Source organism: Leptinotarsa decemlineata, unplaced genomic scaffold (assembly GCF_025532065.1).
Source record: "Leptinotarsa decemlineata unplaced genomic scaffold, Ldec_3_MD MMD2_tig00000505_RagTag_RagTag, whole genome shotgun sequence".
NCBI lineage: Eukaryota > Metazoa > Arthropoda > Insecta > Coleoptera > Chrysomelidae > Leptinotarsa > Leptinotarsa decemlineata.
The window spans coordinates 6955310-6967640 of NW_027412549.1; the positions used below are offsets into that span (position 1 = coordinate 6955310).

The 12331-nt window shown below is 33.6% G+C and overlaps 1 protein-coding gene across 2 annotated transcripts in view; it reads right to left on the reverse strand.

Moving 5' to 3' along the window:
- The window catches only part of LOC111509077 (gastric triacylglycerol lipase), a 31093-nt gene extending 26565 nt beyond the window's left edge, over positions 1 to 4528 (reverse strand). The window contains exon 1 of one of the 2 annotated variants that reach the window (XM_074173836.1): positions 4124 to 4528. In XM_074173836.1, coding sequence (XP_074029937.1) covers positions 4124 to 4231 — 108 coding nt within the window. In that variant the 5' untranslated portion in view covers positions 4232 to 4528. The remainder of the gene's footprint in view (positions 1 to 4123) is intronic. The other variant, XM_074173835.1, reaches the window with a different exon arrangement.
- Between the last annotated feature and the right edge of the window lie 7803 nt (positions 4529 to 12331).

Here is a 12331-nt window from a genome sequence, read left to right on the forward strand (position 1 = left end):
TGCCTGTACACACTTCTACCTTTTTCAGGTGATTACCAGTTTCTTGTGATCATTACTCTGTAGGAAAATTTATTTAAGTAATCGATAAGTAATTGAATTATAATTACTGCAATTACTATTTCCAAGTTCGATTTATTCAACCCATCAACTGATTATATTACGTTGTCTAGATTAAAAAAACTGATATTTCTGAAGAGATCGAGAAGGAAAAAATTTTTTTGGTGTCATTTTTATTTTCATCCAATAAATCAATAGTTATTACCCTACTAATTTTAGTTTGGCGTAGTTATGTTGAAATTGTCAAATGTTATTAAACAATTTGTTTATTTAGGAATGAAAGTCAACAAGTTGTATATTCTGGGAAAAGATTGAAATGTTATTTTCATATATTATTGATCTATTTTAGGTCTCATTTGTAAGTGATCAAACAAATATATGAATCAATACATATAATGAAAGTGTGAACAGTTCGATGTCTGTTTTTCTGTTTTACCGCGTTAATCTCAAAAACGGCTAAATCGATTTTGCTGCTTGATTTACTGACTCAAACCGGTTTGAGAAATCAAGTCAAATATTTTCTAGAATAATAAAAAAAAATTCAGTTGATCAATCAACTATTTATATTTATTTTTTAATGAATGCTTTTATTAAATATGATTTTTTTAACTATATTCACTGTTTGTGAAATGATATTCTTATGAATGAAAGACATGCAAATACATGAAAAATGGTTGCTGACAGAAAATGGAAGTTACGGGCAACACTCATACAAAATATCCGAAAATGGTTTATTTTTTAGAAACTGTTAATTTTTTCATTCAAACTTTGAAAAATCACGATTCATTTTAATTTTTATAGAAGTTTATATGGAATTAGAATAAATGTGCTCATTTCTGAATATTTCTGGATGATGATAATAATAACAATATTCATTGAAATGTTTAAATAAACACAAAATTTTAGTATAGTTGAACTTGTATGAAAGAACAGAGTTGAGAAGTTCAAAATGGCAGGGGATGATACAATATTACTTCGGTGTAAATTTATTGAAATACAATATGCCTGTTATTTTAAGTATATTTGTTCGATGTGCTATAATTATTCACCAGAGTAAAAAAAAAAATCAAAATTGGTCTTGCCAAGTTTCACTTCTTTTCGTTTCTGGAAACTGTAGCAATAAGTCACAAAAGACACAACATTTTCTTTATTCAACATAACCTGAAACTCCAACGAATATTCGAATATTAGTCATACTCATCTCAAACACTGTTTTTGTAATACAAATCATGAAAATATAAAATTTGTCCCTTTCTTTATTCTGAGATAGCAGATGCCATATTTACTTTCCATTTATTTATGCAATAAACTGGTAGAACAGTATTCGTTGCATTTTGATATTATATTCCAAAAGCAACAAGTATACACTGAATTTTTTTTATTGTCCTCCCTTTCATATTTTCAATTGGAATTTGGGATAATGAAATGCGAAATTGACAGATGAAACTTTCAAGATGGCTACTGGGCGCCATTTGGTAAAAAAATGGAATAAAAAGGTGGGTCTTTTGACACATCATTTTGAGGCTCTTGACGAATACTTCACAACCCTAGAATATGAAATCAATTTCTTCACCTACTACAAAATGGCGGAACATTTAATAATTTCCTGAAGAAAACACATTAATATCGATATTTCTAGAAATATTCTTTTTCATCTGCCATATGGCAATTCCAACCATGTTTGTTGAATTATTTTTTGTTCATAAAAACAACAAAAAATGTCAGTACGACAATGAACATCATTGTTCAGTTAGAATATACCCACTTAGTTTTTGGTTTTACTAGTAGAAAGGTACCACGTCAACAATCTCTGAAATGGTCAATTCTCGTCTACAGGAAGAGAGAATTGAAGCGATTTTTATTTACGGTGCGACGCGTAACTTTCACGAGACCGAAAGGATTTTCAATGAATGTTTTCTGAATCGTCCTATCTGTGGGAAATATTCGAGGAAACTTATATCCAAATTCACAACTACCGGCAGTGTACTTAACAAAAAGCCCCTGGGTCATCAGTCCATTCTAGAAGAATAACAAGTGCAAATAATTGGTGAGATGGTAGTAAAACCTGAACAGTCTACTTATTCCGTCGCGAATGTTTGTGAGGTGTCTCCCTCTACGGTGTGGACACTTTTGGAGAGGAATAGGTATCATCCATACAAAATCAAAATGGTACACCGAATAACCGAAGATGACCCTGATCGACGAACATAATTCTGAGAAATCATGACGGAAACCATTGCAAGGCATCCTACCTATCTCCACAATATTTGTTTAGTGACGAATGTACATTTTTTTAACGGCGATGTTCATAGACAAAATTGCCGTTATTGGAGTGACATCAACCCTCACGTTTTCCGGAAAACACATACCCAATATCCAGAAAAAAATAACGTTTCGGCAGGAATATTGGGAAACCAAATTGTAGGACCTCTATTTATTGATCAAAATTTAACAGAGGAACTGTATTGGAGTATGCTGGAAACTACTGTTGACCCTCTAATCACTGAAATCGTCGAAGCGAATCCTAATGAATTCGATATGTATATTGTATTCCAACAAGATGGAGCACCACCACATTACTCCAGAAAAGTAAGAAACTATTTGAATACTACTTTTTCCGGTCGTTGGATTGGCCGTCGATGTCCTACAGAATGGCCCTACAGAATGGACAGCCCGCTCGCCATATTTGACATCTTTGGACTATTTTATGGGGCTATTTGAAGCAAAATGTTTACGAAACTGAACCTGAACCAATATTGGATATATGTCAGAGAATAATACATATTTGTAGAGATATTGACGTTATTCTGTTCGAAAATGTTGGACGTGAAATATCGGATAAGCTGTTCATATGTTGAGAAGTTCAAGGCAACCATTTCGGGCATCTTCTGAACTAACCTCAAGCTCATCACCTCATATTATGTAGTTAAATGTCAATGAATTCAGGCAATTATTAAAAGTTTCGCCATTTTGTAGTACTTGAAGATATTGACATTATATTCTAGGGTTGTGAAGTATTTATCAGGAGCTTCAAAATGATGCGGCACAAAACCCCCTTTTTCATTCAATTTTTTTTTACAGATAGCGCCTTGTCGCCATCTTGAAAGTTTCATCTGTCAATTTCACTTCAAAATAAAGTATTCATGCATTAATTTCATTATCTCAAATTTAAATTTTTTGAGTTGACCCGTTCAAAAAATAAAAGTGTGGGGACATTAAAGAAATGCACTGTATTTATGAATTCATCAAAAATACAACTGGTTTTGGATCATCAGATACCTACATGATGGAACAGAAAATACAAGTAGGTATAAATGAAAGATTTCACCTAATGATTTTCCAATATATTCTTCCTCTATAACAATTTATTGGCCGAATCAAATTGGGAAATTCCAAATTAGATACGAGTATCTACACAATAGCGATTTTTAATTGAAGAAGTGAACAACCCTTATTTTAACATTAATTAATGTAATATCAAGAAGAAATCTATACTTGTTACTGAAAACTGTAGTTGAATACTATGAATATATATGGATATTTAATAAATAGTTTTTTTCTTCTAAAAAGTAATTTCAATTCTTAGAGTCAATAGCATTCTTAATTGAAGAAAATAACATTTTTCACGCTAAAAATAATTGATGTCTGATCAAAAAAGGAGCTTCATTCAGTAGTAAGATCTCAGAACGTTGAATACGGATAAAACTAGAAAACTCCAATAAAAAATTTACTATACTTGCGGAAGGAAAAGGTAATGATACTCTTGAAATAACATGTAGCTTTTTTTCGTGCATGCAACATTCAGTTCTTTCATCCAGTTAACTGAAATAATTAAAAACTCAAAAGGTGTTTGAAGATGTTGAGAATGGATGGTTATTGCTAAAGTATTATTAGGGAGGTTTTGGAATGAACAAAACTTTTTACTGTATTAAGGAGTTTCTCTGTATTCTGTTGGTTATTCAAATTTAATTTGATGATTGATGGAAAAAAGTGCTGAAATTCTTTCATATTCCTAAAGAGATTATATCAAGAATCACCGAAGAAAAATTAGAATGTAAATACTTACAATATTTTGCGTGAGAAATGCATTGTCATAATAATTGTATTCCAGGTACTTCCATAGGCTAGCAATCAAACAAAGTACACTTGCAGATAAAACCAATTTCAAAATCATTTCAGTCGAACAATCCGATAGTTTGTATTCAACTACAACGAATTATCGATGTTTCCACCGGTCTACCTTCAACCTTATGCAGAGTCGTTCTCAGAGATTATTTGGCCCGTTCGCATGAGAATCCAAATATAAATGGACCTAAGAGTATAAGTTTCAAAGAACACAACAATCACTTTGTTTGTTGAAGTCATTGTACGAATTATAATTTTTCAATGCAATTTCTATTTTCGAGATTATCCTCTTGTAAATTTCAGCTATAATCGATGATAATAATCAAACAATTGCCACAACCATTTTTATGTCTAGACGCGTTTCGCTAACACCGTAGCCTTCTCGGTAGAAATAAATATTACACACTGAGCTACAATTCTCATATACAACAATAGTAGGTACTCACTTAATTGGTTAATAGTGAAAGCGAAGACAGGTAGAATTTGTAAACCAATTACACTCTCAGCTCTTGAACATCAGTCCCAAATTAGTGTTATTGATTTGCATCAAGTAACGGGCCAGTTCATTCATATTTTGAATATGAGAAAATCGTTTGAATTGAATCAAAAATTGTGTGATATTTATGAAAAAAATCCATAATAAATATTGTGATCATTATTAGTTGTGTTAAGGGACCTTAGGTATTTTTTCTGGTTATTTGAAGTAACTCGAAAACCACTTTCACGAGAATTTACAGTAAATTCGGTGAGTTTATGAATTGAAGATTTTTCGAAATGAGTAATGACAAAAACGAAAAATAGAACGAATATGAGAAATGTCTTCGTTACTGGGAGGTTATTTTTATCTTAATATTTTCACTGACAGTTGCTGAATGTTTTCCTTCTGATAGAGTAAAATAGTTCAATCAAGAGTATATTTCATTTATCAGTACAAAATTTTCGATGCAATCACTGCTTTGGATCTTTGACTGAACGGTTCTATTTTGACAACGATTTTCGTTCGGGGACGTTATGATTTTACACATTTTTTTGTTATTTGGGAACTTCTATTTTTTTCAAGTCTCCAGAAAACACTGCAACCTCATGGGTTCATTCTGGGTCCAATAAATTTTTTCATGCCATCCATTCTAATAATCTTGTTCTCTGCAGTAGAGTGTACAGGTTATTTGTTGATTGTCATATTCTTCATGGTCCAGTCATTTAAGCTTAAATTAGGTAAAAATCTCGGAATTCGAGATACCTAGCTGTAAGTCTGTAAATACTTGTATATTGACACCCTAAAAGTTGTCTGGAAACCTACATATGGTATGGTGTACGCAACTGTTAAATTTCAAGGTCAAAGGTCACAAAAATCGTTTTTTTTTGCGCTTTTTTGTAAATATCTCATTTCCTATGGGTTTTTTGCTATTTGTATTCATTATCAATATTCAAATCAATATCAAAATTCTCTACAAGTTTTGTTTGAAAAAATGTTTCATACGGTGAACCGTTTTCGAAGTAGAGGACGGAGAGCGCGCGGTCACAGGATCACTTCAGGTCAACCGGTGCCTCCGGTCGAAAACGCGCCATATATAGTTGATGAACTATCGATAAATCAATGATTATAAATATTTGTCAATTTTTATCAACTATTATATTAAATTTTATCATTTTCTTCTTGCATTAAATCTATATCTATTCAATAATACTGATAACCGTTTCCTAAAGTTAAAAAATAATTAAGGGAAAAACTTAAATTATAATTTAATCATATTCCCATATTGATGGCGAATTTCTTCTACATCATGTTGTATGGGGCAGAGAAGATACTTTTTCTATTAATTAATTCTATTAATTCTTAATTAATTAAGATTTGCGGTGTAATCACTTAATACATAGTGTGTGTTTAAAAATGAACTATAAGTGCTGTAAACTCAAACCATTTGTGCATTATGTATGCACAAAATGTTCCAGTGTGTTTCACAGGAGTTGTATTCTACAAAATTACAAAAATAAAGTGAGGTTCGTGAAAGATAACAAGATAATCTGTTGCCAAGAGAGTATCTCCATAAGTGTCCTGGAAGAAGAAACGAGTCTATTAGAAAAAACAATTAGTGACCTTGCAGAAGAGGGAACAATGAAGGACAGGTACATTCAAAAATTGAACAATGAAAAACAAATTATTATCGAACAAGCCTTAGAATCAGAAACAGAAATGAATACACTTTTAGAAGCCCAGAAAAAACTTATCCTAGAGATGGAGAGACAAATAAAGGATTTAAAAAAAGATCTGTCTGAAAAAGTGACATTAGTAAAAACAATTGAAACACAAACATATGTTTGTCAAGTGAATCATCAATCCACAATGACTAACTCAACTATTTCCAGTGGCGTAGATATTGAGGATTTTGTAGGGGAACATGTAATGGCTGAACAAAAAAAACGAAGAGAAATTGGAAAGAGGAGAAGATGCTACAAAATAACTACAAGCAAACGTAACAAAAATGGAAAAGTACGTAAGAGGCCAATCAACAGAAACAATAAAAAAATAAAAAAACGCACGAAAGAAGGACTCTTGGAGCAACCAGTTCTGCATGAAACAAATATTGATAGTGACATCGAAAAATTGGAGCAGCAGGAAGGCATGAGAAAATATGAAAAGGAAATTATGGAAAACAGTAGATGTTTAAAAATTGGCGAGAGACAGACAATGCCAGGAAAATCAAATTCAAAGATTCTGATCCTAGGTGATGAATACGCATCAGGGTTTTCCGAAGTATTGAAGAAATTTATGGACAATCCTTATTATAGTGTTTTTGAAATCATCAAGTTGGAGACGGAATTATCGACTTTGACAAGGGATATTTTTGATAACACCGTAAGTTACGGTCAAAATGACTATGTTATAGTGATGTTCAGCACTAAGAACATCAGTAACTGTAAAACCTTAAATTTAGCATTGAAAAATATCTTACCCATAAGCAAAACGACAAATATTGTACTACTTTCAGAATGTAATGATCCAATAGATCACATTATAAATGATAAATTGAGAACCGCTATAAGCCGTTTCTCTCGACTTAATAGAAATGTTTCTATTGTACTCTTTGTCGACAGAAAACAACAGGGAAGTAAATTAAAGATTTTTCATAATCTTAAGAACCATTTAAATACGTCAAAATATAGTAATGTTGTTTTAAAAACAATATGTAGGACTGAGATAGGCGAAGATGAACATGACAATACAGTCGTGAGTATAGATACAAGCTCAGCTTATGATGACTCAGTAGTAAACTCAGAATCCTGTTCTGCTGATCAAGTAGAAGAGGACTCTTTTTTAGATATAAAAATTGTAAAAACGGTACATCTCTGATGCTCTTGAACATTCAGTCAATAAGAAATAAAGTAGATGAACTCTATATATTCTTAGATGACCATAAGTTCCCTAATATTGTTTTGCTAACAGAACACTGGCTGGAGATGGAAGAGCCTCTGCACGTACCAAATTACATTACTATTGCAAAATATTCGAGGCAGAACAGCGAGCATGGGGGCACATTGATCCTCATCAACATGGATTTTATTAAAAATAATTATTTCACTGAGATTAAAAACTTTGATTGTATGTTGGCTGAGAAGGAGTTCGAATTCTCTTGTATATATAGTGAAAATCATAAATTATTTATTATTTGTCTATATCGTTCCCCATTATCCAGTGAAAATCGTTTTTTAGAAAGATTGGAAGTCTTGCTATCACAGATTCCTTATAATGCGACTGTAATTCTCACTGGAGATTTCAATATAAATTTTAAAGACAAAGCCTCAATGTCAACAAAATCGTTAGAAAATTTATTAATCAGCTTCAATTTAGAGATGCATGTTGAATTGCCAACACGTCACTCAAAATATTCTAGTTCTATAATTGACTATGTTTGTTCTAACATGAAGGGTATCAAATGCGACGTCATCAATGCAGGTCTATCGGATCATGAAGCAGTAATGTTTTATTTACCTCAGACATTTGAAAAAAGTAGTAGAAAAAAATATATGGGTAGGATATTTAGCAAGAAAAACTTTGATGGATTTAAGAAGAATTGTAATATGCTCAACTGGGATCAAGCAATGATATGTAAGGATCCTTTATCCAATTTCATTCAATTCTTTCTGATGTATTTAATAGAAGCTTTCCTTTCAAGCTAATCAAAAAAAAAAACTAAAAAACCCTGGTTGACAAAGGGTATCAAAATTTCAGCGAAAAATCTACGATCCCTACATATGATTAGAAAATTTGCCAATGAAAATGAAATCTTCACTTCTTTTTATAACAGGTATAGGTCCATTTATAGAAAAACCTTGAAAATGGCTAAAAAGGTATACTATAGGAACAGAGTAGAAAATGCAAGTCACAGGCAAAAAGAGAGCTGGAAAATTGTCAATGACTTCAGAGGTAGAAACAACTCTGCTCCTGTGAAAACAAATTTAGAATGCAACGATATCAATGAATATTATTGCTCAGTTGCAGAAACTGTTTCTAAACAGATTATTTCCTCAAAGGATCCACTTGTCACCTCACAAACCACAAGAGGGGACTAAATCATCTGTCGGTAACAAATAAGACAGATGGGTATCCGCGGCTAAGCTAAACAGTGGAGACGGGAGTGGGTTAAACAACTTAGCAAATTTCAAATAGATCTTAATGGGCGCCAGGTAAATTTAATCCTCCAGATACCCTAAGTAACTCACAATATCAATAACTTACCAATTAATATTGGAAATAAAAGATAAAAATCCCCAATATGATTTATTCAGTAATCCTAACTTACATGGATTAACCAACAACGCTTCTAAGACAACAATGCAATATTCACACTACTACGCGATGTTCAAATGTCCATACAAGAGCGCGGTGTATCTAACCACGAATTCAATCAACCATAAATTACGGTAGTAACGACGCTCAAAAAAACTACAATACGTCGAGTAAAACTACCACGAAAATTGAGTAGGTGAAATCGTAAATACTAGTATCGGATGGTAAGACAAACTCGTTTGCGTCGCGTGAGCTCAGGCGTAGGCGCATCGGTGTCAATCAGCAATCGTGAAAGGAAGAATATACCTCAATTTCCGTTTCACAAATATCTATGTCAATCAGGTATCAATAACAAACTCTTAATCAATAAACGATAAACAAACACTATATCAACAGGTATCAATAAACATAAGGGCAACAATTATTCAAATATCTCAGTATATCACAAATATTCAATTAAATCAATTATAACTTGCGTGCTCCTTTTGGGCCACCCGGTATATGGTGTTAGGCTACCCTGTAGTATGGCGGAGATGGATCACCCTGTAGCACCGGAGATGGATCACCCTGTAGCACCACCAAGATAGATCACCCTGTAGCACCGGTGGATCACCCTGTAGTACGGCGGAGATGGATCACCCTGTAGCACCACCAAGATAGACCACCCTGTAGGGCACGACAAGCTGGACCAGTAATGGATCACCAAATAAGATCCAGAAAGAAAATAAAGGAAAACAGGAACCCTTGACGAAGACAAAAAAAGCAGGAAGAAAAGCAGGAAGAAAAACAGGAAGAAAAAAGCAGGAAGAAAAGCAGGAAGAAAAACAGGAAGAAAAACCCTACGGAAGAAAATTCTCAATCAGAATCAGATGAAACAAGGTGAGATTCAACCCCCATTCAATAGGACTATTTGACTAATCAATACCCCTGGTATATTTTCATCAAGCAAAGTAGCAAGATAACAAGAGTATATTTTTGGGTGCCCTGTATAACCATATGATCCGTAAAAATCAAGAAAATTGAATGAGTGTTGAAACCTCTCTTCAATACTAATATTCAGTTGAGATATAACGATGGAACCAGAAATTACTAAAATCATTTAAAACACATTTAATGGTAAAATTCTTACCCTGGCCAAGGGGTTTTCTATACGATTCTTCGTGTGCGGTGTTCTGCACGGAAGTCCTGCTGGGACTTGATGAGTGACTGAGGGCCTTCTGTTTCTTATGAATCTAGAGACGAGAAACGAAGGTTGTAGAATTGAAGAAGTGATATCATAGCTAAGATCACATGAGAGATGCGACAGTGATTCAGACATACCTAATTTCGGAAATCCTTCCACCTGGCACGAGTTCGGTATCCACCACAAATCCTCAAAAGAGCTTAAGTTTCCGACTGCAAATATCCACACCAAAATGACCAATCAGTCTTCCACTATACAATCCTGACTTGTAGAAATAATCCCCGTGAAGGATGGCACAAATACAACCAAATATATCCTACAATCAGTCTGATGATACCCTTTGAACTCCGAACCAAGCTCACCGAAGGCTAACTTCCAAATACTAAGAGAATGCCACATCTGACAGCTAACCAGTTGTTGCCACAGTGCATCCAATCTACACTACAAGCACCAAGGGGGCGCTGTGCACAACATCATAAATCTAACAATTCCTCCACAGCCACTTGATACATCATCAACAAGTCCATGACCCATCAAAACTCCTTCTCAAAGCAATGCAACCCTAAAACAACCCTTGACAACTTGAGTAACCGATCAATCCCTCACCCGTGAACAACTGTAGAACTAGTTCGGTGTAAGTCGACGGAACGACACTACGAAAGTTCGGCAGATGTCAACCAACAGCTGTCTCTTAACCTTGTTTACGAATATTTACAAAGTATATTGTTCCAACCTATTTTCAACTATTTACCAATCCTTATTCATGCGATGGAATAGAAACATATAAGGTAAGTCGCCATAACCTTCCCTTTCAGTACAAATATTAGAGCATTCATATTATGCAGAATATTTACCGAAAATATCAAACAGTATTCAGAAACCCAGAGGTAACTAATATTGTTTTTCAGGCGATATGGCTCTAATATGTCAGTAAACCTTCTGGAAGTGATGAATAACAATCTATGCAAGAAATATTCTCGGAAAGGTATAGGGAATAAGGCAGACAACGGCTGAAAAAAATGATAGGTGAAGAAAACTGAGAAACAAACAATAACAACTATTTCAACCTAGCGAGGAATTTCGGATCTCCAATGTCGATTGGCAATAGGAGAACGCGTAAGTACTGGTCAAAGCAGTTAGTCAGGGAGCATACATTTATTCTTATACATTTCAGGTATGGTTTTCTATGGAACGGAAGATTCCCATTACTATGATGTTAAATGAATAAAATGAACTTGTAACTGAATTACATTGTTAATATCCTCTGAATAAAGATCTTAAAAGGTAAGGTAGTGGTTTTGAAAGGTCACATAAGAGCAGTTTGATCTAGTGCTAAATTGAAACGTAACAACTTCTTTGAAAATGTAGGTCGGGCACACTGACAAACCAGATGTGTCCCTAGCTGTGACGAAAAGTTCGTCATCAATAAATGACAATTCTGTCGATTCCATAGTAAATAAACGAACAATATCTACAATATTTACAAGTAAATTTAGACCGTTACACACTGATTTATTTAAATCACATCTCTGTTTCTGAATCTTTCTTTTTCACGCCTACGGATACAGTAGAGATGAAACAAATCTTTAATGAAATTAAAAATAAAAATGCATCTGGGTGGGATGACTTATCTATAAAAATATTTTCACATCTTCCCGACTCGGCTATTATGGTACTAGTTGAATCAGTAAATGTTTCATTTGCAACAGGAGTTTTTCCATCATGTTTAAAAAACGCAATAGTAATTCCAATACATAAGGGGGGTGATACTGATAATCCCGCAAATTTCAGACCAATTTCAATGTTACCCACACTTTCAAAAATAATAGAAAAACTCGTGAAAAAAAGAATAATGGCCTTTCTGAATAAGCATAACACTATTATTTCTACACAATTCGGATTTCAAAGAGGGAAAGGAACAAATGATGCAATTTTCAACCTTCTTCAAAACGTTTACCTGAATCTGAATGATAGGGAAGTTGCAGCAGCAGTTTTCTGTGATCTGACAAAGGCTTTCGACTGTGTTAATCACAAAATTCTGTTGCAAAAATTAGAGAAATATGGGTTTAGAGATGTAGCAGTCCAGTGGTTTGAGTCTTATTTATCCGGACGGAGTCAAAGCGTATTTCTTCAAGGCAACTTATCACACAAATTAGAAATTAAATGGGGGGTACCTC